General features: G+C 41.5%; 1 protein-coding gene across 1 annotated transcript in view; it reads left to right on the top strand.

Annotated features, from left to right (window-relative positions):
* The window catches only part of TMEM47 (transmembrane protein 47), a 187,773-nt gene that overhangs the window by 95,727 nt on the left and 64,947 nt on the right, over positions 1 to 27,099 (top strand). Inside the window, exon 2 of the mRNA XM_073614842.1 lies at positions 26,509 to 26,649. Within this exon, the coding sequence (XP_073470943.1) occupies positions 26,509 to 26,649 (141 nt within the window). The remainder of the gene's footprint in view (positions 1 to 26,508; positions 26,650 to 27,099) is intronic.

The raw sequence follows: 27,099 nt of genomic DNA, 5'->3' as shown, positions 1-27,099 counted from the left end.
TAGTACATTGTACTTTGCCAAATTGTGGTTAAAAAAACGGAATGTGGCTTAGTTCATTATTGAACATTTTGGGAGGAGACAAATTCCAAATCTTTTACTTGCAGGCCGATGAGTGCAGTGAAAATACCTAGAGCCATACCATGACTTTGTGTTCAGAGTTCATTTGTTTACTACTTTGTCTACTACTCCTTTTAGCCATAAAGAATTCCACATAGTACTAAATTGCCTAACTTTATTTGAGCTATTTCACATGTCTATGAAGATTGCAACTTTAATACTCACATAAATTTGTAATACCAGTTTGTTGGTATAGTTTTTTACTTTTTCTTTTAATTCTTAATATCCATAAGAGCATAATTATTGATCATGTGTTTTCATAACAATATTTGCTGTAGGTAATGTGCTTGACTAATAGTGGCAGAATAAAGCATTTCAGATAATGTCTGAGCTGTGTCTGGAGATATAATAGAATTCATTGATCTTTGTTTTGAGCAGAATGATTCAACGATAGAGTATGATGAGGTATGAATGTTTAATGCTCTATATGGCATTCATAACCTAGCCATGGACTATTGGTGATGCTTAACAGTTTTTTGAGTCTTCTTTTTCTCTAATATGGAATACATCAATAAATTACAGTGCAATTAAATGTATGGATAAACACAAAATATGATGCTTATGGCTTTGTATGTATATCATATGCATATTTACAAAACAAGCAAAAAATATATATATATCTTAGTATGATACTTAATATAATAATCCATAATTGAATCTCTGTACACATAGGTTTAAAATGCTTAGACACAATTTGCTATTTTAAGAAATGCTCAAACATAAAGTTTTCAAAGTGCTTAGACACAATGAACTCCAGGCAATAAATAGATAAAATATATATAAGAAAATGTTTTACCTGCCATCGAATTTGTATTTATGTCCGGCTAGTCCTGAGGTTAATACATTACTGCCACACACAGCACAATTCTCTCTGGAATGGCAGAAGACCTGATTTTTCTTTGTTGCAGTTAAAGCGCATCTAAACCCAAGAACAAAAATTCATAGTATTTCATAGCATCGCTGCCACACTAGGACAGGGAGTGTGCTAGGACTACATAACACTGTGTTAGGAATACATAACACCTCCCTTTCCTTTCCATAACAGGGGAAGGTCTATTTTGTAGCCCATGGACAACTGATACAAACTGTTGGTAACAGATGCTATCAGTCCAGAAGCAGATAAAATGCTTTACATTTTATATTTAAAGCAATACTAAAGGAGAAATACTCACATATGCCCAAACAGTCTGACGCCCGCAAGGTCCCTGGCTGGCACTGATATCCTCTCTTAAGCTTTTTCCGGGTGCATCTTGATTGGTTGGCGTGAGATGGCTTTACTCTAGCGCATGTGCAGGAGTGCAGTCATCCTGGCATCAAGGTAGTGTGCCAGAATCGATGCCACTCTAGGACAGGTAGTGTGCTAGGACTACATAGCACTGTATTAGGACTACATAACACCTCACTTTCCTTTCCATAACAGGGGAAGGTTTTTTGTAGCCCATGGACAACTAATGGTAACTGATTCTAAGGGATGCTAATAGTTCACAAGCAGATAAAATGCTTTACATTTTCTATTTAAAGCAATACTAAAGTCAAAATACTCACCTATGCCCAAACAGTCTGATGCCCGCAAGGTCCCTGGCTGGCACTGATATCCTCTCTTAAGCTTTTTCCGGGTGCATCTTGATTGGTTGGCGTGAGATGGCTTTACTCTAGCGCATGTGCAGGAGTGCAGTCATCCTGGCATCAAGGTAGTGTGCCGGAATCGATGCCACTCTAAGACAGGTAGTGTGTTAGGACTACATAGCACTGTGTTAGGACTACATAACACCTCCCTTTCCTTTCCATGACAGGGGAAGGTTTTTTTGTAGCCAATGGACAACTAATGCTAACTGATGCTAAGGGATGCTAACAGTCCAGAAGCAGATAAAATGCTTTAAATTTTATATTTAAAGCAATACTAAAGTCAAAATACTCACCTATGCCCAAACAGTCTGATGCCCGCAAGGTCCCTGGCTGGCACTGATATCCTCTCTTAAGCTTTTTCCGGGTGCATCTTGATTGGTTGGCGTGAGATGGCTTTACTCTAGTGCATGTGCAGGAGTGCAGTCATTCTGGCATCAAGGTAGTGTGCCGGAATGTAGCATGTACAGCTCAGTGTACATTCTAGAGAGGTTTACATACAGGCAGGTAAGTGTATTTTATTGCACAAGAGACATTGCATTTCTTTTGTGCAATAAAAGCCTGCCTTTTCACAGTTTTTTTTACTATTTGCCTTCAGTTCCACTTTTACAAACGAAAAGGGAGCAAATAAGAGAATCTTATTGTTAGAGTTTACATACACATTATGTTACGCTTACAGGTCTTGACCCTTCCCCAGCTTCTGACTGGACTGTGAAATGAGAAGCAGAAGACTTATGAGCCCATCTCTCTGTCACTCTGCTTTCTTCTTCTATCAATGTGTGTCTTTTTAGGGTATTAGCTGTGCAGTAAAACTGATTGGCCCTGTGTTCTGTTTCTCCCTCTTAGAGTCTGGTGTTTGCTGTACAAGGGATTGCAAGAGGCTGACACCAAGTCAGACTCAGGTACTTACACTGCTTGTACTTAAAAATATAATTAATGATGTATTAAAGAATATAGAGCTGCATTAATTTGTGTCTTTCATATCTGCCAGGAGTTTAGCTTTAAAAATGCTCAACTTAGCAATGGTGTATAATTGCTAAAGAACCATTACCACATTTCAAAACATTCACTTAGTATTTTGTGGGCTATGTGTGAATTTGTGCAATAATTAGCAAAACATATTACGGAACTTTTGATTAATCTGATGTAAAACACTTTCACTAATACATAATGAAATATGTTTTTTTCAATAGTCACATATGACAAGAAAATCTGTCTAGTGCTGACTAAGTTACCAACATGATACAAAGTGTTTGAATGTGGCAGACATAAAACAGAATAAATATCCTCAGCTGTAGGCTGTAGTGCTAACAATTTAGAACAGAATACTTGGGGAGTTCTGGAAAGGGAAAGCATAAAGTCCCAAGCACACAGGATGCTTAGTGTTTGGTGGAGGTGGAGGCCACAGGTCCCCTCTCCAGTCCTGTTGATAGCATCCTTTCACATTTTATAAGAGGTTAACAGCAACTGTGGATGGACTGTGCACCTAGAGGTAAAATGAATACATTTGGGGCATCTGTCCCTGGGCACATACTGCCCTAAGCATTCATGCCACTGTTAGTCTCTGAGGAAATTAACTCAGGAAGCTGTGCCAATAAACAGCAAGAAGAGGGCAAAGGACTAGTCACAATTGTCGGGGTTTCTCCCAGCAGATGATTTTACCCATTACTAACATACCATTCACTGTGTCTCTGTGTGGAGGTTGTGATCTTAGTAAAGACAGGCTTTGCTTCCTGATGTCAGAGCATCTACCAAGGAGAACAGTGAATAGCACAGTAGTGATATCACCAAATCTCCTGAGACAAGTAGTCAGAGACAGCAGTGTCTTAGGTCTCACACTGCAGATATACAACTATGAGACAGTTGGCACAGGAGTGCCTTGGCATTTCCCCACACCAGAAAGTGCACTGCTATTTTTCACTAAAATAAGGTATCTTATTCAGAGTATAGCTTAGACGCAATTAACTATTCCAGATGTTCCTTATAACATAGCAGATCCTTACTTTTTATGAGTTCAGGGGGTGAATAACTTTTCTCAGGTTTTTATTGCTATCAGTGTTTCCCTGTTGGAGAGATTTACCTTGCTTCCTGCTAGAACAGGAAGTCGAGAGAGAATATTTCCAACAGGGAGACAAAAATATGTTTTTAGCATAGTCAGGAACTTTTGACAAAGTTTTTATCATTCTCTGTGCCTCCCTGTTCTAGTGACAACTGCAATCTGCATTTCTTCCATCAGTGTCGCAGGACAGGACGTATAGGACACCCCCCCCCCCCCCAATGTGGCCAGAGATAGGAATTTATTTCTGACAGAGATTTTATAGCCCAGCTCTAGGAATTAGGAGAAAAGTTACCTTGCAGTGCCCCCCTCGCAACTCAGGGGTTAAATGCTTATTATGTCTGAGGTAGAGGAACAAGCATTTTTGTTATCTTATCCCCTGCTCTGGTGCTGCCCTCTTCTCCCAGAAGCTGTGATTTGTGGGTTATCCCTTGGTGGCATCATGTACAATGTAGGGCTTTTAACCCTACATTGTATGTGGAGAAGCAAGCATGCAAGCACGTCTGTGAGTAACTTAGAGTAACTTAGAGAGGAGGCTGTGGGGGCTGGTTGGTCACACTTCAGGAGGGACCCTACTGGAGTGTAGAATACCAACTCCTCTAGAAATAATGATAATTTAACCCTTGCAGTGTGGGGGGGCTCACTGCAAGGGTTTTTTTTTCATTGTGCTCTGAGCTGGCCTCTAACCCTTCCACACTCTATCCAAAGCTTTAAAAATAGGTGGAGTTAGGCTTTAAGGTGGCCCTAACAGCTGAAACTCTGTAAGACCAGAAACCCCTTGGAATATTTTCTCAGCCTTGTATATTCATATGTAGCTCCATCTCTCTCCACTCTCAAAAAGTGGCTGTATATTATTATTATTATTATTATTATTATTATTATTTTTATTATTATTATTTAGCTTATTATTATTATTATTATTATTATTATTATTATTATAATTATTATTATTATTATTATTATAATTACTTATTATTATTATTATTATTATATATAGCTTATTATTATTATTATATTTTATATATTATTATATAACAGCTGTATAGCTGCTGAATCACTTTTACAATATCACCAATAGGGATGAGCCGAACACCCCCCTGTTCGGTTCGCACCAGAACATGCGAACAGGAAAAAAGTTCGTTCGAACATGCGAACACCGTTAAAGTCTATGGGACACGAACATGAATAATCAAAAGTGCTAATTTTCAAGGCTTATATGCAAGTTATTGTCATAAAAAGTGTTTGGGGACCTGGGTCCTGCCCCAGGGGACATGGATCAATGCAAAAAAAAGTTTTAAAAACGGCCGTTTTTTCAGGAGCAGTGATTTTAATAATGCTTAAAGTCAAACAATAAAAGTGTAATATCCCTTTAAATTTCGTACCTGGGGGGTGTCTATAGTGTGCCTGTAAAGGGGCGCATGTTTCCTGTGTTTAGAACAGTCTGACAGCAAAATGACATTTTGAAGGAAAAAACTCATTTAAAACTACCCGCGGCTATTGCATTGCCGACAATACACATAGAAGTTCATTGATAAAAACGGCATGGGAATTCCTCAAAGGGGAACCCCGAACCAAAATTACAAAAAAAAAATGACGTGGGGGTCCCCCTAAATTCCATACCAGGCCCTTCAGGTCTGGTATGGATATTAAGGGGAACCCCGGCCAAAATTTAAAAAAAAAAATGACGTGGGGTTCCCCCTAAATTCCATACCAGACCCTTCAGGTCTGGTATGGATTTTAAGGGGAACCCCGCGCCAAAAAAAAAAAAAAAAAACGGCGTGGGGTCCCCCCAAAAATCCATACCAGACCCTTATCCGAGCACGCAACCTGGCAGGCCGCAGGAAAAGAGGGGGGGACGAGAGTGCGGCCCCCCTCCCTCCTGAACCATACCAGGCCACATGCCCTCAACATTGGGAGGGTGCTTTGGGGTAGCCCCCCAAAACACCTTGTCCCCATGTTGATGAGGACAAGGGCCTCATCCCCACAACCCTGGCCGGTGGTTGTGGGGGTCTGCGGGCGGGGGGCTTATCGGAATCTGGAAGCCCCCTTTAACAAGGTGACCCCCAGATCCCGGCCCCCCCCCTGTGTGAAATGGTAAGGGGGTACATAAGTACCCCTACCATTTCACGAAAAAAGTGTCAAAAATGTTAAAAATGACAAGAGACAGTTTTTGACAATTCCTTTATTTAAATGCTTCTTCTTTCTTCTATCTTCCTTCATCTTCTGGTTCTTCTGGCTCTTCTGGTTCTTTTGGTTCTTCCTCCGGCGTTCTCGTCCAGCATCTCCTCCGCGGCGTCTTCTGTCTTCTTCTCCTCGGGCCGCTCCGCACCCATGGCATGGGGGGGAGGCTCCCGCTCTTCTCTTCTTCTCTTCTTCTTTTCTTCTTTTCTTCTTTTCTTCTCTTCTTCTCTTCTTCTCTTCTTCTTCATTTTCTTCTCCGGGCCGCTCCGCAATCCATGCTGGCATGGAGGGAGGCTCCCGCTGTGTGACGGCGCTCCTCGTCTGACAGTTCTTAAATAACGGGGGGGGGCGGGGCCACCCGGTGACCCCGCCCCCCTCTGACGCACGGTGACTTGACGGGACTTCCCTGTGACGTCACGGGGAATGCCACAGGGAAGTCCCGTCAAGTCACCGTGCGTCAGAGGGGGGCAGGGTCACCGGGTGGCCCCGCCCCCCCGTTATTTAAGAACTGTCAGACGAGGAGCGCCGTCACACAGCGGGAGCCTCCCTCCATGCCAGCATGGATTGCGGAGCGGCCCGGAGAAGAAAATGAAGAAGAAGAGAAGAAGAGAAGAAAAGAAGAAAAGAAGAAAAGAAGAAGAGAAGAAGAGAAGAGCGGGAGCCTCCCCCCCATGCCATGGGTGCGGAGCAGCCCGAGGAGAAGAAGACAGAAGACGCCGCGGAAGAGATGCTGGACGAGAACGCCGGAGGAAGAACCAGAAGAACCAGAAGAGCCAGAAGAACCAGAAGATGAAGCAAGATAGAAGAAAGAAGAAGCATTTAAATAAAGGAATTGTCAAAAACTGTCTCTTGTCATTTTTAACATTTTTGACACTTTTTTCGTGAAATGGTAGGGGTACTTATGTACCCCCTTACCATTTCACACAGGGGGGGGGCCGGGATCTGGGGGTCACCTTGTTAAAGGGGGCTTCCAGATTCCGATAAGCCCCCCGCCCGCAGACCCCCACAACCACCGGCCAGGGTTGTGGGGATGAGGCCCTTGTCCTCATCAACATGGGGACAAGGTGTTTTGGGGGGCTACCCCAAAGCACCCTCCCAATGTTGAGGGCATGTGGCCTGGTACGGTTCAGGAGGGAGGGGGGGCCGCACTCTTGTCCCCCCCTCTTTTCCTGCGGCCTGCCAGGTTGCGTGCTCGGATAAGGGTCTGGTATGGATTTTTGGGGGGACCCCACGCCGTTTTTTTTTTGGCGCGGGGTTCCCCTTAAAATCCATACCAGACCTGAAGGGTCTGGTATGGAATTTAGGGGGAACCCCACGTCATTTTTTTTTTAAAATTTTGGCCGGGGTTCCCCTTAATATCCATACCAGACCTGAAGGGCCTGGTATGGAATTTAGGGGGACCCCCACGTCATTTTTTTTTTTTAATTTTGGTTCGGGGTTCCCCTTTGGGGAATTCCCATGCCGTTTTTATCAATGAACTTCTATGTGTATTGTCGGCAATGCAATAGCCGCGGGTAGTTTTAAATGAGTTTTTTCCTTCAAAATGTCATTTTGCTGTCAGACTGTTCTAAACACAGGAAACATGCGCCCCTTTACAGGCACACTATAGACACCCCCCAGGTACGAAATTTAAAGGGATATTACACTTTTATTGATTGACTTTAAGTATTATTAAAATCACTGCTCCTGAAAAAACGGCCGTTTTTAAAACTTTTTTTTGCATTGATCCATGTCCCCTGGGGCAGGACCCAGGTCCCCAAACACTTTTTATGACAATAACTTGCATATTAGCCTTTAAAATTAGCACTTTTGATTTCTCCCATAGACTTTTAAAGGGTGTTCCGCGGCATTCGAATTTGCCGCAAACACCCCAAATTGTTCGCTGTTCGGTGAACTTGCGAACAGCCAATGTTCGAGTCGAACATGAGTTCGACTCAAACTCGAAGCTCATCCCTAATCACCAACAGCCTGCTTCTAAGTGGAAACAAACTCATATACTGCTATTACTCTAAGTCAGCCTTTCTCAACACTTTACTGCCAAGCAACCTGTGAAATAATTTAATAGGTATCATACTGCTGGCAGTGACCCAGAACTATGCAGGTACCATCAAATGGAAGGTGAACCAGCCGCAGCTCAAGAAACCCATAGCAACCACTAAAAAAACGCTGGCTGAGAATGGCTACTTTAGACAGATTTAAAAGACAATATTAAATGCCTCCTCTTCTCAGGGTTCCCTGTGGGCACTCCTGGCCCCTGCTATTTTTCGAGTGCCCCCAAAGCAAACAGCTATCTGTGTCCATAAGACACACAAAGCGGGGCTTGGCCCAGCACCCCGTTCCCTCCTCACTGGCTGTGATTGACAGCAGTGGGAGCCAATGGCCAATGAGAAGTCAGAGATCCGAATAAGCAGCCTCTCTCATGCACATCGCTGGATCACAATTGGGCTCAGAGAGTATTGGGGGTGATGTTGGGGAGCTATATACTAAAGGTTTTTTACCTTTGTGCATAGAATGCATGAAGGTAAAAAAACCCTTCATTCTTTAGAACCACTTTAACCACTTCAGCCCCGGAAGGTTTTACTTCCGTAATGACCAGGCTATTTTTTGTGATACAGCACTGTGTTATTTTAACTGACAATTGCGCGTGCGATGCTGTACCCAAATAAAATTTGTGTCCTTTTTTTCCCACAAATAGAGATGTCTTTTGGTGGTATTTGATCACCTCTGCGGTTTTTATTTTTTGCTCTATAAATCCCAATAAGCGTATATTGATTGGTTTGCGTAAAAATTTTAGTGTCTACAAGCTATGGGTCATTTTTATGGCATTTAAAAAAAAATGTTTTTACTAGTAATGGTGGCGATCAACGATTTTTTGCGGGACTGCGACATTGTGGCAGACAAGTCAGACATATAACTGACACTTTTGACACTTTTTTGGGGACCATTGACATTATTACAGTGTTCAGTGTTAAAAATATGCACTGTTACTGTACTAATGACACTGGCAGAGAAGGGGTTAACATCAGGGGCGATCGAAGGGTTAAGTGTGCTCCTAGCTGGTGCTTGCTAACTGTGTGGGGGATGGTCTGACTGGATGAAGACAGAGATCGATGTTCTTGCTTAGCAGGAACACAAGATCTCCATCCTCATCCCTGTCAGAATGGCGATCTGCCTTTTTACATAGGCAGATCACCATTCTGCCTCTCTGGGGAAGGATTGCAGGAGGCCCGGTGGACATCAGGTCCATTGGACCCACTGATTGGCATCCCCCATGTCCAACATACACCACGCAGTGGCTATTGAACTAAATGAATTACAGGTAGGTGATTTCACGCAATAGAGTCGACCTGCTGCAGTAAATATGTGGTAGGCGGTTGACAAGTGGTTAAATGTTTTTTGCAAGCAGTGAAAATATCTGAATTGACTTGGAATCAGCCACCGCAGTCTAGGTCCAGGAAAACCTGAGTCTAGAGGTATTAGGTTGAATTATGCTTCACATTAGACATCTAGTATCAAAAAATATCGCCGAGAAAATGTTTGGTTTGAAGCTGAATAGTACAACAAAACTTGTTTTGTTGTTTTATCTTTTAATGTGCTATTCATTTGTATCTAGTAAACTTTTCCTACAGTACTGTGTTTAACTGAGAGTGGCAATGTTACCATACTTAGTCGACAGAAGGCCACATTAACACAACCGTAAAAAACAAAAAGTTACAAGCATTTTTTTTTCTACAAATCTGAATGCAGCTGCATTGTTTTTAATGGAGGCATTCATACAAGTGTGTATAAACATACACTGCGTTCAGGTCTATAAGGCTCCATTCACACTTGTGTGAATTGCAATGCAACTTTGGACATCAAAGTTGCACGACAAGTTGTTCCCCATGTTTTCCAATGATAACCATTCATTGTTATGCAATTTAAAGTTGCAGCAACTTCAAAGTAGTTCATGCAATACTTTGGTCTGACTTTAATGCAACTTGAGGGCCATAGTCTTCAATGTTAACCCTCAGAAGTTCCATGAGAGTTATACCTGAATGTTATACAATGCAACTTGTGTGCAACAGTTGTCCATTATCACTGGTCAAAGCCAAAGTCATATCCAAGTTGCAACCATCGAAAGTTGTGTCAAAGTTGCATAAAAGTTGCACCAAAGTTGCTCTCCAAAGTCTGCGCAACTTTGAAATCGTACAAGTGTGAATTGAGCCTAAAAAAAATCCAAAAATCTGCATCTGAGGAAATACATATGTCAGATACAAGTATTCGATAAAAAAAAAAAAGAAAAAAAAGCAGGACAATTTTATGTAAGTATTTACTTATCATTACGCAGAAATATTTGTGCAAGAAAAAACATTTGTAATAAGATCTGTAACATTTTTACGCCCATGTGAATGTAGCCTAAAACTGGGCATGTACACTGTTTATGAAATGGTAAAAATAGTTTTGATATTTAAAGACTGCTGTTATGTTTACTTTGTTACTGAAGTACAAAATAATGTGATTCTAGGTTGTCATGGAGCAGTTCCCAAATAATATCGCAGAAACATAAGTATGAGCATAGGTCAAAGAAGCTAAGACTCTGCTATGTAACCTACAGGAAATGCTTGTTTATCTGTTTTCCTTGGTCTTAGATAAATGAATTGGATTTGCATCAGCCGTGAACAGGACTTCACCCACTAAAGTCATGTCAGTATGTGCTGTAAGTTGGAAAATTCAAAGGGTACCCATCATATTCAAAATTCAGCATGAGTAAAATCTGAATTGGAATATATAGTTAATGTCACAGGCACTGTTAACAAAAATATCACCTATTTATTCCCTCATCATCTAAATGTAAAATAAAATGGCATGAATGATTGCACTTAATTACATCCAATCATCCGAAGCTAATAAGAGGCATACAACACTTTTTTATGAAATACTGCACTGCTCAAACCACATTCCTAGGGGTACGGTGGGCATGCTCTGTGCCAGTAATGGGCAGTTTTACCTCACTCTCATCATCAATATTTATATTATATCGTTTGCTGGAACGCTAAGCCTGCAAGCAGTTTCCTATAACATAAACTAGTATGCATTCTGGAGTCATTTGCCACATAGATGGCATTTCCATCTTACCAAACATGGTAAAATGTATTATTTCATGCATCGTGACTGTTGAAATTGCACAATGTGGTATTTGAAAGCAGACTGTCATTATTTTTATGGTTTCTCATGAAAAATCCCGTAGTGTATGGGGATTGTTAAAAGTAGCCTTTAACACTTCACTTATACATGTAGTTATTTTTTTTTTCTCTTTCATTGTTCCATGTGAAAAGAAGATAATGCGTCTGCTGTTTTGTTTTGTGCTCGCTATAACTCATGCATGCACCAGTTGTCCAAGGCTGCCAGGATTGCATTTCTGCTTAAAATTGATTTACTTCTGTTCAGAGTGAAATTGGCATAGTTTACATGGTAAATTCTTTCCCAGGAACGAGCTCTAATAGTTGTCATTTTTCTGCTCTGCCATACTGAAAATTGGAACTGTACAATAATTGTTCTGGGTTTTCTACTCCTGCAGCACTGTGTAAACCAACATATTGTGCTGTGTATGTTTGTGCCAGGGTTGCATGCTAGATTTCAAATTTCCATTTAGTATTCATATCATTATTATTATTATTATTATTAACAAGTTTCAAAAAATACAATCATTAAAAAGTGATTATGTTTGAGGGCATACATGAAATACATGTTTTGCATCACTCGTTTGAAGAGGAACCGCAGTCTGCTCACATAATTTGTAAAAAAAACACCTTTGCCATTCTGAAGCTTCCCTCCAGCCACTTTGCATATTATTTTATATACACTGTGATTCTGTACTTGCCAAATATGCTGCAGAAATCTCCCTCCACTGAGTCTGGCTGCAATCATTTTAACTGTGGGCAGCTGAAGCTGCTGCCTATTCACTTCCTGGATTTACACAGACACACAGAGGCACACCTCAAGCTCTGCAGCTCTCATTGGCCCTCTTAAGATTTGTCCCCCCCTCCCTTCCTGGCAAACTCTTATTACAGTGAGAGAGAGAGCTGTGCATGTCATAAGCCTAGGGTTTTTTGCAGACAATAAACAGGAAGTGGGCTATATAAGGTATTTACTGGCAGAAAAAAATGTTTTACTATCCAAAGTTAAAACAACAAGGGCAGAAGATTTAACAGATGGAAAGATGAAAAAATGACTGAAGTTTCGCTTTAAGAAGCAATAGTACCCAAGTGATATTTCAGTGAGAGCTGAAGTTTTATGGCTAAGTACTTGGAGACTTCTATCTCAGTTCCTCATCTGTTCTTACCCACCGTAAAGTTTTGGGTATTGCATACCTCCCAACTTTTGAACTTCAGAATGAGGAACACTCGAGCGTGTAGTGGGCCGTGGCAAAATGTGGGTGTGGCCAAGAAAAAATTCTTAAAAGTGGGAGAGAATTAAGAGGTGTGGCTACAATTATGCTTTAAATGCTTTGTCTGAGCCTACCTTAAAGGATAAGTTCACCTTTTTACAAAAAATAAAAAATGTGCATTTTTTTGCAGGTAAAAAAAATGTGCATTTATTATTTTTTGTTGTAGGAGCCTGTAAAGCATTGAATTATGTTCTATATGGGCAAGCAGATACACTGACAAGAAGAATCAATGAACCACCACGGCACACTACGGTGTGGTAGTTCAATGAGTACTACAAGGCGACAGCCGCAAAGACTGTTGGGACTTGTAGTTTCCCATTCACAGAGGACTGTAAATGAATGACATGACTGGGCAGGTGGAGCCCCACATTGCCACATTAGTATCAAAGAGTAACAGCGGGCACCCGGAGAAGATGCCCACCCGCTTTCACTGGGGGGGGAGGGGGAATGGCTACAACTCCTGGGACATGTTAGATGTTCCACTCTAAATATGGGTGGAGTAAAAAGGTGAACTTATCCTTTAAAGAAGAACTTCATAAAAATATTCAGGGATTGTATAGCAACCAGCAACTGCTGAGACAATGAAAACTATGGTGGGAAAGAAATAATGTATAAGATTGTATATTCTGTATAATGCAGAAGTGTGTAAGGCAGAGCACATGGGTTGGGGATGTCCAACGCACAGAGTGCTGCAGTCAGTATTGGGTTTAGGATACATAACACAGACTGCAGGGGTCCAGGGTGTGTAATGCAATGTGTTTAAGGATCTGGAGTATGCAATTTACAGATTGCTGTAGTCAGTGCTGGGTTTAGGTGTACATGACATGCAGAGAGCATGGTCCAGGAGTACATAATGCACAGAATGCAGGGGATACCCCCCTCGAACAAATCCCTCTCACTCAAATCCCCCCTCCCAACGTAAATCTTCCCCATTCCTCAGCATAAGTCCTCCTCCACCCTCCCCAAATTCCCAGTTCCAGCACAATTCCAACCTCTTGCCTATCATTTATCCCCACTACCCTCAGTTCCCCCCTCACATCACAAATCCTCCTTCCTCCCAGTACCCTTCTCAGGATAAATCCTCTTCCACTCCCCAAATCCTCCCTCCCAGCACGACCCCCCATTCCAGTACAAATCCTGTCCAAATTCCCCAGCACAAATATTCTTTCCCCTCCAATCCCTTATCCCAAATTGCCCCAGATTTCTACTCCCAGGAACAATTCTCTCCCCCCTTCAAGCACAACGCTCTCTCCAAATCCCTCTTCTAGCACAAATCCTCCTCCTTTCAGCATAAATCCTCTCCCTCCCCACTTCTAGCACAAATCATCCCCCCCAAATCCCCCTTCTCAGCACAAATATTCTTTCACCTTCCAAATCCCCCCTCCCAGCACAATTCTGCTCCCCGCTTCCAGCATGAAGCCATCCCACCCTGCCATCCCAGCACAAACCCTTCTTCTCCATCATCAAAACCCTCCAGCACAAATCCTCCATCCCCAAATCCCCCTCCCAGCTAAAATCCTCTCCCCACTTCCAGCACAGATCCTCTCCCCCAAGTCCCCCCTTCCATCACATCCTTCCCCCCATCCTGGGTCAAATCCTCTTCCCCTATCCTACCCAGGCCAAATCCTTTTCCCCCCTGCCATCACAAGTCCTCTCCCCAGTTCTATCACAAATCCTTGATGTGAGCCTTATAAACTTGCCCCCTCACCTTCCTCCATATGTCCCCTTCCCTACAAGTCTCATGCATGTTGTATATCTACTACAGACCTCAGAACAGCAAGACTCAGGCAGAGTGGTGTGCCTACCCCTTCTCCTGTCTGTGTACTGGAAAACATCACAGCCAAGGATGAGGTGGCGGGTTCAGATGCTCTGCACTGTGTGCGTGAGCAGGGAGAGATGCCAGATGCTCACACAACCATGTCCTCTGCAGCATTTTTTTACCCAGTAGTGCAAGCAGGCAATGAAGTGCAGCATTGTTGCCACCCCATTACAGAAAGCTGCATTAGATGGACTTTAATGGCAGGCTCAACACGTAAGAAAGCAGTGTGTAAGCATACAGTATTGGCAGACAAAATATCATTAACAGGGCACCAACTGATTAATAGTAATATTTAAATCCATGTGGAACATTCATGTGGGTAGAAATACAGACTTTCAGCAAAGTTCATGTGGGTGGGAATACACAGTCTTTCAGCTTCAAAATGGCCAGAACTGTAAAGCCAAAAGAAGGTGCACCAACCTTGTGTACTACAAAACACATCAGGAATGTAATACCTGTATTGTATCAAAAGTCAGAAATACACTTTCAGTGTGCTGAATTTTTAAAATCTTTGCTGAATTCCACCCAGTTGCACAAAAATTAGTCAATCGTGTTGTTGACCCTACCGTCTCTATTCTAAACATCTCTCTGAACCTATTAAAAAGTAAAATATTTGAGGTGTTCTTAAAAGTAAAATCACTATATAATTTGGCAGGCCCACCCCTGCAACCAGCTCTTGCTGCTATTTCTGCATGTCAAATTGCTATTAAAGTGGGAGTAAACACCCATCTCTGACTTTTACCTATAGGTAAGTCTATAATGAGGCTTACCTATAGGTAATGTAAATATCTCCTAAACGTGCACTGTTTAGGAATGCTACCTTGGGTTCATACTGTTTTAGAGCAATTATAACAACTGAAGAGAAAAAAAGGATATTAACCATGGAGGAAAAAAGGAGAAGGAGATCACCTTGCCTCCAAAACCAAAATGGGTAAATACCTAATATCAAAAGAGCTTCGGGTGCCTGGCAAAAAAAAATCATGAAATAATACATATAATTATAGACATAGCTCCCAACTGTCCCTGATTTTGAGGGATTTCCCTGATTTGGAACAAAGTCCCTCTGTCCCTCTTTCCTCCTCATGTGCCCCTCATTTTGGTCGAATCTATATAATTATGTATGAAATGCACATTTTTATCTTTCAAAAAAGTGTTTCTCAGTGCTAAATCTTTCATCCAACTTCTAAATTGCTGCATTTGTAAATTTCAAAATCCAGTATAAAGGAATAGTAGTGGTAAAAAAAACACTTGTGGGTTTAACTAATATTAAAAAAGAAAAAATAATTCTCTATTAACTTCTTCAGATCATGCAATTCGGTGTCTATATTTCTTTCCTGATGTGTCTTTTAATGTGCAACCTAAAAATGTTACGTTCATCATCAAATATAGTATATGCAAAGTTGTTTTCACAGCAAAGTCTGGATGAATAATTATGTACTGCTTACAATGATTTTTTTTTTTCAAATATATATTTTATTAGTTTTCAATAGAAAAGAGAGGGGCAGAGCCCACAACATACCACAGTGATATATAACAAAAGGGGGTCACAGCCTCCCGACATTGCATTATAGTAGTACATGTAATACATCAAGGCATGTAGCATTATCATATCTTTAAATATATATATATATATATATATATATATATATATATGGGTATCTTTGTTTCTCTGAGTTAGAATCCCAGAATGATATGAGAGTATAAATACCCTAGTCAGGAGGCAGCCACCAAAGAAAAGAAAAAAAAAAAGAGATAGATGAAAAAGTAATAGATAGGGGGGGAAAGAAGTAAGAAGAAGAAACAAGAGAGGGGGGGGTTAAAAAAAAGGGGGGGTATTAGGCGCTCAGATACGTGAATCCCTGTTTACGATGATTACTGTAGGTTGTCGATCAGTATGAAATGGTAGGGTTTTAGCTCCTAAGGAGGGATTTACCCTCTTCTGAATACTTGAATATTTTCCAATGAGTCCATGTTTTCCGATAGGTTTCCTGTCTATCTTGAGCTGTCATTATCAAGTCTTCCATTTTATTTATGTCTTCTACTTTTCTCAACCACATTGCTGTGGTTGGTGGGGATTGCTGTTTCCACAACATGGGAATACAGGATTTGGCTGCATTTGTTAAGTGTCTCAGTAGAGATTTCATATAGGTTTTGATTGGTATGGAAGAAATGTGGAGTAGAAAAAATGCCGGGTCATTTGGGATTTGAAAGTCAGTGAATTTTTGGGAAATGGTACGAACTGCAGTCCAGAAAGTTGTCAACATAGGACATGACCAAAACATGTGTAGAAGCGTTCCCTCTTCCTGGTGACAACGCCAGCAATACTTTGAAGTGTCAGGAAAAATGATATGTAATCGACTTGGTGTTAGGTACCACCTTGTCAGGATCTTATAATTTGTCTCTTGGACTTTAGTGCATATTGAGGACTTAAAGGAGAGACTAATCATGTTTTGTTTCTGGACTGTTGTAAAAGTGCGTTGGAGGTCTGTTTCCCACTTCATAATGCATGGTAATCTGGGTGGCTGGGGTGGGGTGTTCAATAGGCTGTACATCTCGGATAGGGTCTGCGGCAATGGCTCTGTGTCTTTACAACATTCTTCAAACGTGGTCAAAGGCCTGGTGTAACTTTGAGGGTTTGGCAAGGTCTGGAGAAAGTGGTGAATTCGTGCTGCATCCCAAAACAGAAGTTTAAACGGACCTACTGGGTCCATTAGTTCTGAGATGGAGGGCCATTTATTTTGTTGCACAAATTGTGACGCTAAAACACAATTGGATCTTCTCAAGGTCTGAAATTGCGAAGAGGAGAGTCCAGGAAAGAACTTGGGGTTACCTAGATTCGGGGTTAAAGGTGATGTTTTGGTAGTTAGAGAGGTGTGTAAGGTAGCTTGAATGCACTCTTATAGTGTTGCCGATGATAGGATGGGATTTCAATTCTGCAGGGAGAGAGTCACTACACCATATCGCAGATCATAGAGGTATATTGGTTTGGTGTTGTTCTATTTGTGCCCACAACTTATAGTCCCTATGACGGCACCAATCAAGAACCCTACCTAGGTGAGTAGCTTGGTAGTACTTCCTTACGTCTTGTAGCGCTAGGCTGCCGTAATGTTTTGGTGTGGATAGTTGAGATCTTGGGATGCGAGGCTTTTTATGAGCCCAAACAAAATGGGTGAAAAGGGCTTGTACTTGTTTGAAATATATGGGAGGTATCTTAATCGGTAGGGCCTGGAAGAGGTATAAAAATTTTGGGAGTATACTCGTTTTGAGTAAATTGCACCTCCCAAACCAGGAGTGTAACCCTTTATTCCAATTTTCTAGCAATTTCCTGGTCTTAGCTAGGGGGGGGAGTTGCTCTCATAGATGTGAGACAGATCTGGTGGTATTTTCATGCCTAAATAAGTCTGGGCGGAAGACGTCCATTTAAATTAAAAATTAGATTGTAAATTCAGAAGAATATGGGCCTGTAGTGATATCCCCATTGCTTCCGATTTGGAAAAATTTATTTTAAGGTTTGATATTTTCCCGTATATATCTCGAATTCTGCGAGTAGATTCGGTAGGGACACTCCTGGGTTGGTTAACGAAAAGAGCAGGTGGCCGAGATCTTGTGTTGCAAAGGACCAATTGATATCCCCTGAATGTCGGGGGTTCAATCTAATTTTGGATAGAAAGGGTTCCAGGGAGAGAGCAAATAGGAGCGGGGAAAGTGGGCTTCCCTGTTGCTTACAATGATTTTCAGTAACTTATTACCAGGCATTTTGTCATTATGGGGTATATAGAAAAATTTGAACATTATTCAATTAATAATGTATTTAAAGTGCTAATTCTTAGGTGCAGAACCAATTTGAATTCATTTTGCTGAAATCAGATAAGTACAAAGGGAATTTTGATTGGTATGGGTTACTAAACTTAGGAGTTGGCACTTAAGCATTAGTAACTATATGATAAATAAAGTTGATAAGTGCATTGTCAAGATTATTAGTAGAATGAAAACAAAGTTGTACATATACCCAGTGAAGCCTCAGGCGATAAACAGAGATTAAACAAATCCTCCTTCATAAAGCTGGGTATACACAAACTGAAAATGTTGCTCTGTGTGAACCCCTGTCTGTTCAACAGAAGCTGTTCTAATGGTCCTGCTTGAACTAGCATTCAACCAGCATTCACACAGATCAAAGGATTTTTTGTCAGCTTTAGCAGCAGGGGGTGGGGATCTGATGTCACAAACTGGAGAGCATAGAGCACAGATTTTCCTGATATCTCAGCTGATTGGAACAAAGGGGCTCATCCCCTCTACACAGACTTACAGGCTCATAGAAAAATACTGAGAGTTAAAGCAGTATTAAAGCCAAAAGCAAACATTTCTTATATTGCAACTTAGCAATTCTTAGATGTAGTTAGTTTCCATTTTTAGGCTACAGTTTTTTCATCTGATAATCCAACCAGCAAGTTTTTCACAGCACAAAGTCTCTAGCAGAATTACCCCACTGCCCTGGGGGGAACAAAGCAAAACATTTATCTGTTTGTCTGGGTGCAGAATGGTAATAGTGCTTCAAGGGCAACATTAAAAATGAAAAAATCCTTTGAATAACATGGCTGGCGAATGCTCTTAGACCCCTTTCACACTGGGGCGTTTTTCAGGCGCTTTTGGGCTATAAATAGCACCTAAAAAATGCCTCCCCTGCAGCCCCAGTGTGAGAGCCCAAGTGCTTTCACACTGGGGCGGTGCGCTTGCAGGACATTAGAAAAAGTCCTGCAAGCAGCATCTTTCGCATCTTAGTGATGTATACACCGCTTCTCCACTGCCCCTGCCATTAAAATCACTGGGCACCACTGCCAAAGTGCCTGCAAATCAGTTCAGCAGCGGTGCTTTGCAAGTGCTTTTAACTCTTTATTCAGCCACTATCGGGGGTTTTGCACAGAGCAGCCCCAATCCTCTTCTTCTGGGGTCCCCATCGGTGCTCCAGGCTCCTCGTCTTCAGCGAGTGCCCCAGTAGAAAGTTACTTCCACTGGGCACCCGTGAGTCTATTGACACAGCCTGGGTGGCTCAGCCCCACCCTCCACTCCCTTGTCACAGCCAATGGCTCCTGCTGCTGTCAATCTGTCCAGTGTAGAGGGAGACAGCGGCGAGAGCTAGTGCTCTCATGCACATCGCTGATTCGGATTGGGCTCAGGTAAGAATAGGGGGGGAGGGGTTGGGTGGATCCTGCAGCACAAAAGTTTTTTACCTTAATGCATAGAACGCATTAAGGTAAAAACCTTAAGTCTTTAGAACTACTTTAATAATGAACCCCAACACACACAAAAAAAAAAAAGCTGTGGGAGTTCTCTCTAAAATATATACCATACCCTTGATGAAGGTCTAGAATGGATAGTAACCACTTCAGCCCCCGAAGAATTTACCCCCTTCCTGACCAGAACACTTTTTGTGATTCGGCACAGCATCGCTTTAACTGACAATTGCGTGGTCATGCGAAGTTGCACCCAAACAAAATTGACGTCCTTTTTTTCCCACAAATAGAGCTTTCTTTTGGTGGCATTTTATCGCCTCTACGGTTTTTATTTTTTGCTCTAAAAACAAAAAAAGAGCGACAATTTTGAAAAAAAAAAAACAATATTTTGTACTTTTTGCTATAATAAATATCAAATTTTTTTCTGAGTTTAGGCCGATATGTATTCATCTACATATTTTTGGTAAAAAAATGCAATAAGCATATATTGATTGGTTTGCGCAAAAGTTATAGTGTCTACAAAATAGGGTATAGATTTATAGCATTTTTATTAATATATTTTTTCTTTACTAATGTAAATGGCGGCGATCTGTGATTTTTATCATGACTGCAACATTATGGTGGACACATAGGACAATTTTGACACATTTTTGGGACCATTGGCATTAATACAGCGATCAATGCTATAAAAATGCATTGATTACTGTCAAAATGTCACTGATAATGAAGGGGTTAACACTAGGGGGCAATCGAGGGGTTAACTGTGTTCCCTGGGAGGTGATCCTAACTGAAGGGGGAGGGGACTGACTAGAGGAAGTGACGGATCGTTGTTCCTAGCTAATAGGAACATACGATCTGTCACTCCTGTCAGAACAGAACAGGGAAGTGTGTGTTTACACACACTCGTCCCTGCTCTGTGTCTCCTGCTCACGATCGCTCATGGCTGACGGTCATCGCGTCTATCTGCCACGAGCATTGACACAGCTGTGCAGTGGGCATGCGCACGCGCATGCTATCTCGGCCCCGCGAGCCGGCGTATAGCTACGACGGCTTGCGCAGGGTAGCTAACCTGCCACAGTATAACTGCGGCGGCTGGTTGGGAAGCGGATAAAGTGGATGTAAACCCAGTTCATGAATATTGAGCTGGGCACATCTATCTGTAGTGTTTTCTTATCTCTCTTCAAAGAGCTAAGTCCCATGGCTGGCCCCTCCTCAGTAGCTCTGTTATCAGTCTGATCATTTCTCACAAGTTCTGGGAGAGGGCAGCCTGAGCTTTGTGTCGGGGGAGGTCGCTATAAATAAATTAGCACAAAGCTAAACAATTCACAGACACGCTCTGCATGTGTATGGAGGGGGTGTGTACCTTTCCTCTAATGAGCTTTCTCACAGTGTCTCACAATGATCTCCTCCTACAGTGAAAATTCTGACACAGTGTGCACTTTCTAAGCAGTATATAGAGCTGAAGACAGCAGAGATAGATGTAAAACGTATGTAGGGAGATTTGTTTTATCTCTGTGTATCATCTGAGGCTGTTCACTTCACTGGGTATATGTGAGGATTTACATCCACTTTAAGGTAGAACCCACAGAAAATAAACACATAAAGGCCTGGGGTCACCCCAGGTTTTATAGCAGGCCCTTTTGGTCTGGTATGAATTTTTAGGCCCCTTTCACAAGGGCACTTCCGCTGAACGGAATCCACTTGCTCAGCGTGGGATCTCTCCACCGATCCCTGCTGAGCAGGCAGATGACAGGTCAGTGTCCGCTCAGTCCCGCTCTCCTCTATGGGGCAATCGGATGGAAATAGACTGCCTGTCCATTTCCATGCCATCCGATCCAACCCACCAGACGGATGGGAAAAAGGACCACCATTCATATGTTGTTGGTGGACAGGATCAAATTGGATGGCAGCGGGTGCCCGTTTTTAGGGTGGAACATGTAACATCACTAGCTTCCACACCTTCTGCCCCTACCCAGCAGCTACTACACTTTCTACCCTTTGAGCACCAGCAGCTGCTGGACTTACTGCTGCCCTCTTACAGCCACTGCTGTTTGTCTCCACTGAAGAGATTCCCCCCACTTTTTGTACTGTCATGGATTAAAGTGTAAGTTCACCTTTACAGAAAATCTGTCAGGTGAACTTACATCGGACCCCCTCCCCATCCCTCCTGGTCCTGCTGACCTAGAGTCCCCCGATCACCCGCTGTGAGACATTGGGTCGCCGCTTTACCGGTCTGAGGATTTGAAATCCCCATGGCTTCCTCTCCTCTTTTCCAGCTCTGACAGGACGGGCTAGGCGGGTGCTTATGGTTTGCGCTGTCCATGTGTTGGTGCCGACCAATGAGAATGCCTCCTATATGTACCTTTACAAGGTACATTTAGGAGATTAGGCCGTGGGGATTTTCACAGCGGGTGATTGCAGGACTCAAGGTCAGCAGGACTGGGGTGGATGGGGAGGGGGTCCAGTGTAAGTTCACCCTAACAGATTTTCTGTAAAGGTGAGCTCACCCTTTAAAGTTTTTCCTGGAACAGGAGATAAGGGGAAACTAGGGAAAACTGTTGAAGAGGGGACTTTTCCTCACTTTGGAAGATTTCCTCTAACTTCCTGCTGCATCTGGGACAGAATGTGAAGGTACATTTTCCCAATGGTACACTGGTGGCAAAAAAAAATAACCTGGCAGGGGTTTTAATCCTCCCCTTCTTTCAAGAAATTACTATACAATTACTGTCTAGCCAAATTGCAAACTACAGTATGTTGTGTTTGACGGTATGTTTTTTAGTTAAAGTATATTGTGTTTGATAGCCATAGTTAATTGTATTTAGTAAGAGGACAAACCCAAAAACAAAAATGGAGCATATTGCAGTTTACCAATTCTTAGATGTGGTGTCTGCATTAGTTTATATTTGTAGGCCTTTTCCCTTTATTACTCCTGATGATCCTGCCTGTAACACACTTTCTGTCCTAGGGTGTCTGCATTCTGGATAAAGTAGTAATGAGACACCTTTCGACAGCATTGTCAGTCCCAGGAGAGGGTAGTATTGGACTAGCAGATTTGATTAACAATTTGAAGTTGAACGTCAGATTTGACAGCAGGACTTGACTAACAAGTTGAAGCTGAATTCTAGCTAATACTTCATAAGCAGTTACAGCAACAACTTTTTCTTTTGGGCTAAAGGTTTTTCATAAATGAATAAAAGCTGATCATTGTAAGCACACCTGTCAGTTTGGTTTGTCTCACCCCCTTAACTGGTACTTTTACTGGACAGAATGGTCTGTTAAAGTAAGTTGAAAAATAACAGACTTACTGGCTGGATTACCATGTGAAAATAAAGTAAAAAAACTAAAAAAAAAGCCAGCACATCTAAGCTTTAATATGTTTTTGTTTTTGGAATACCACTTTAACTGCCCAGAAAACTTTCATCTATACCTTTTTGGGTTAATAGATCCTATTATGAATACAAATTCCTCTTTTCCTCTTGATGTTTTACGTGATGTAAATCAAACTAATTTATTGTTCAGCTTTAAAATGTGCATGTAGCTCTCATATGTATTTTAGATATGTATTTTTTATAATATTGTGGACTTTGGTATCATTGCAATATGCCTTTGAAATTTTGTTGCCTAGATATGTTCAGAATAAGATTACAGTGTGTGGTTTACTAAAGACAAATACTGTCCACTTTCCAAGTACAATTGCACTAATTTTCCCCCAGAGCTTAGTAAATGTGGTAAACATAGATGTGCGCAACCTATTGCATTAGGGTGTGCACCCCAAAGCTCAAACACATGAGTGTGCATGTGTGTGCATATATGTATATATATATATAAACATATATATATGTTTATAAAGTGAGTACACCCCTCACATTTTAAAAATATTTTATTATATCTTTTCATGTGACAACACTGAAGAAATAACACTTTGCTACATTGTTAAGTAGTGAGTGTACAGCTTGTATAACAGTGTAAATTTTCTGTCCCCTCAAAATAACTCAACACACAGCCATTAATGTCTAAACCGCTGGCAACAAAAGTGAGTACACCCCTAAGTGAAAGTGTCCAAATTGGGCCCAATTAGCCATTTTCCCTCCCCAGTGTCATATGACTTATTAGTGTTACTAGGTATCAGGTGTGAATGGGGAGCAGGTGTTTTAAATTTGGTGTTATTGCTCTCACTCATACTGGTCACTAGAAGTTCAACATGGTACCTCATGGCAAAGAACTCTCTGAGGATCTGAAAAAAAGAATTGTTGCTCTACATAAAGATGGCCTAGGCTATAAGAAGATTCCCAAGACCCTGAAACTGAGCTGCAGCACAGTGGCCAAGACCATACAGCAGTTTAACAGGACAGGTTCCACTCAGAACAGGCCTCGCCATGGTCGACCAAAGAAATTGAGTGCACGTACTGAGCGTCATATACAGAAGTTGTCTTTGGGAAATAGATGTATGAGTGCTGCCAGCATTGCTGCAGAGGTTGAAGTGGTGGGGGGTCAGCTTGTCAGTGCTCAGACCATACACCGCACACTGCATCAAATTGGTCTGCATGGCTGTGGTCCCAGAAGGAAGCCTATTCTAAAGATGATGCACAAGAAAGCCCACAAACAGTTTGCTGAAGACAAGCAGACTAAGGACATGGATTACTGGAACCATGTCCTGTACAAAGACAAGCATGTCTTGCCTATAGTCAAGCATGATGGTGGGAGTGTCATGGTATGGGCCTGTATGAGTGCTGCTGGCACTGGGGAGCTACAGTTCATTGAGGGCACCAGAAGTGTCCAATCTGTCCGCCATAATGTCACAGTCATGATAAAAATCGTTGATCACCGCCATTACTAGTAAAAAAAAAAATATTAATAAAAATGCCATAAAACTATCCCCTATTTTGTAGACGCTATAACTTTTGCGCAAACCAATCAATAAATGCTTATTGCGATTTTTTTTTTTACCAAGAATATGTAGAAGAATACGTATCAGCCTAAACTGAGAAAAAAAGTGTTTTTTTATATATTTTTGGGGATATTTATTATAGCAAAAAGTAAAAATAATGCATTTTTTTTTTCAAAATTGTCGCTATTTTTTTTGTTTATAGCGCAAAAAATAAAAACCGCAGAGGTGATCAAATACCACCAAAAGAAAGCTCTATGTGTGGGAAAAAAAGGACGTCAATTTTTGGAGCCACGTCACACGACCACGCAATTTTCAGTTAAAGCGACGCAGTGCCGCAGCATTCTCTCTCCTCCAAACAAAATGAGTTGTGTTTCTACCAAACAGTTCTACTTTGGTTTCATCTGACCATATGACATTCTCCCAATCCTCTTCTGGATCATCCAAATGCTCTCTAGCAAACCTCAGACGGGCCCGGACATGTACTGGCTTAAGCAGGGGGATACATCTGGCACTGCAGGATCTGAATCCCTGGCGGCGTAGTGTGTTACTGATGGTAGCCTTTGCTACTTGGTCCCAGCTCTCTGCAGATCATTCACTAGGTCCCCCCGTGTGGTTCTGGGATTTTTTCTCACCGTTCTTGTGATCATTTTGACCCCACGGGGTGAGATCTTGCGTGGAGCCTCAGATCGAGGGAGATTATCAGTGGTCTTGTATGTCTTCCATTTTCTAATTATTGCTCCCACAGTTGATTTCTTCACACCAAGCTGCTTGCCTATTGCAGATTCAGTCTTCCTGGCTTGTTGCAGGTCTACAATTTTGTTTCTGGTGTCCTTCGACAGCTCTTTGGTCTTCACCTTAGTGAAGTTTCGAGTGTGACTGTTTGAGGTTATGGACAGGTGTCTTTTATACTCATAACAAGTTCAAACAGGTGCCATTAATACAGGTAATGAGTGGAGGACAGAGGAGCCTCTTAAAGAAGAAGTTACAAGTCTGTGACAGCCAGAAATCTTGCTTGTTTGTAGGTGACCAAATACTTATTTTCCACCATAATTTGCAAATAAATTCTTTCAAAAATCAGACAATGTGATTGTCTGGATTTGTTTCCACATTTTGTCTCTCATAGTTGAGGTATACCTATGATGACAATCACAGGCCTCTCTCATCTTTTTAAGTGGGAGAACTTGCACAATTGGTGGCTTTGGTGGCTGGCTAAATACTTTTTTGCCGCACTATATGTATATCTATCTATCTATCTATCTATCTATCTATCTATCTATCTATCTATCTATCTATCTATCTATCTATCGATAGATAGATATACACACACACACTCACACAGATACACACTCTTATAGCAGAGATCAGTGAGAGATCTTTCCCTGCTGGCACACAGAGTACTAATGTTAATGCACATGGAGGGTATGCATTAGGGTGTGCACACCCAGCACACCCCCTGCGCACAGCTAAGGTGGTAAAGTTCTGCTGATTTCCATCATCTAGTCATGTGCAAGGAAAAATGCTTTTTCTTTTTTAGTTTACCCTATACTTGGCATGCATTACAAAGTGAAGATTCTCCACAATCACTAAGCTATGGGGAAAATGAATGGAACTGCACTTGAAAAGTGCACAGGCTATTTGTTTTTAGTAAATCAACCCCTAGGTGTTTTAGGTCCTTTGAGTTTTGTATAAATTTAAACTAAAAGATCACTATAAGGAGTATTATAGCCTGACACACAACGAATGACACACAAGGAATGAAGTCTCAGTTCAGTCAACCTATCCACTCCTTGCATTTTATTTAAGGTTAGCAAGAGACATTTAATTTGTTGAGGGGGGGGGGGGGGGTTGGGGATGGGTTGCAGATGGCAACTCTGTGACTCTTGTATAAACATTGTAAATAGCATGTGCACATATTTGTTTTTTTACTTATTTCTTATCAGATATTTAGGTATACTGTACCTAGGGATATAACAAGTGCAGATTCTTTAACTAAACTTTTGCAGTTAAAATGTTCCACACTCTTCAGTTTCAGAAAATTGACTTGCATATGAAAAGTAACAGTATACATAAAAAAAGCAAAAAGCTGAGATTCAAAATAACAATTATTTTATTGTAACTATGCTGTTTTTACTAACTTTATACACATTATATTTTCTATTGCAGATTGGCAGATTGCAACACTCGCTTTACTACTGGGTGGAGCAGCCATCATTCTCATTGCATTCCTGGTTGGTCTAATTTCCATATGTGTGGGATCTCGCCGGCGGTTCTACAGGCCCGTGGCGGTCATGTTGTTTGCAGCAGGTAACTTAGTCTCATTGTTACAGATGCAGAAGCCACCCATTCTAACATTTAAACATGAAAGTATCTTACATACTTGGATCTGTTATCAGTAGCCCCATGCAGACAGAGCTGTCACTGAAATGACACTCTGTGGTATAGAAAACCAAAAATGTGAAACAAAAATATAATCAGCGCGATATATCAAACTAAATGCAAGTGAAAATACAAATAAAGTATTCAGTGCAACTCAATATTGAACAAATCCAGTCTCAATAGCCCACTGATAGGCTTATCGTGATTGCTGCCAACACCTCTCAGAGTGTATCCACATGTGACTCTCAGTACAATACAATACTAGTACAATACCAATAAACAAAATATAGTGTAGCGCAACCAGTGCAATAAATCAATTACATATAATGTAAAAATTCCACCTGCTTACCTGCTGAAGAAGCTAGTTAGAGAGCGTAA

The sequence above is a fragment of the Aquarana catesbeiana genome, linkage group LG02 (genome assembly GCF_042186555.1).
Source record: "Aquarana catesbeiana isolate 2022-GZ linkage group LG02, ASM4218655v1, whole genome shotgun sequence".
Classification (NCBI taxonomy): domain Eukaryota; kingdom Metazoa; phylum Chordata; class Amphibia; order Anura; family Ranidae; genus Aquarana; species Aquarana catesbeiana.
The sequence above is the reverse complement of the archived record's forward strand: the minus strand, read 5'-3'. Positions and strand labels throughout refer to the sequence as shown.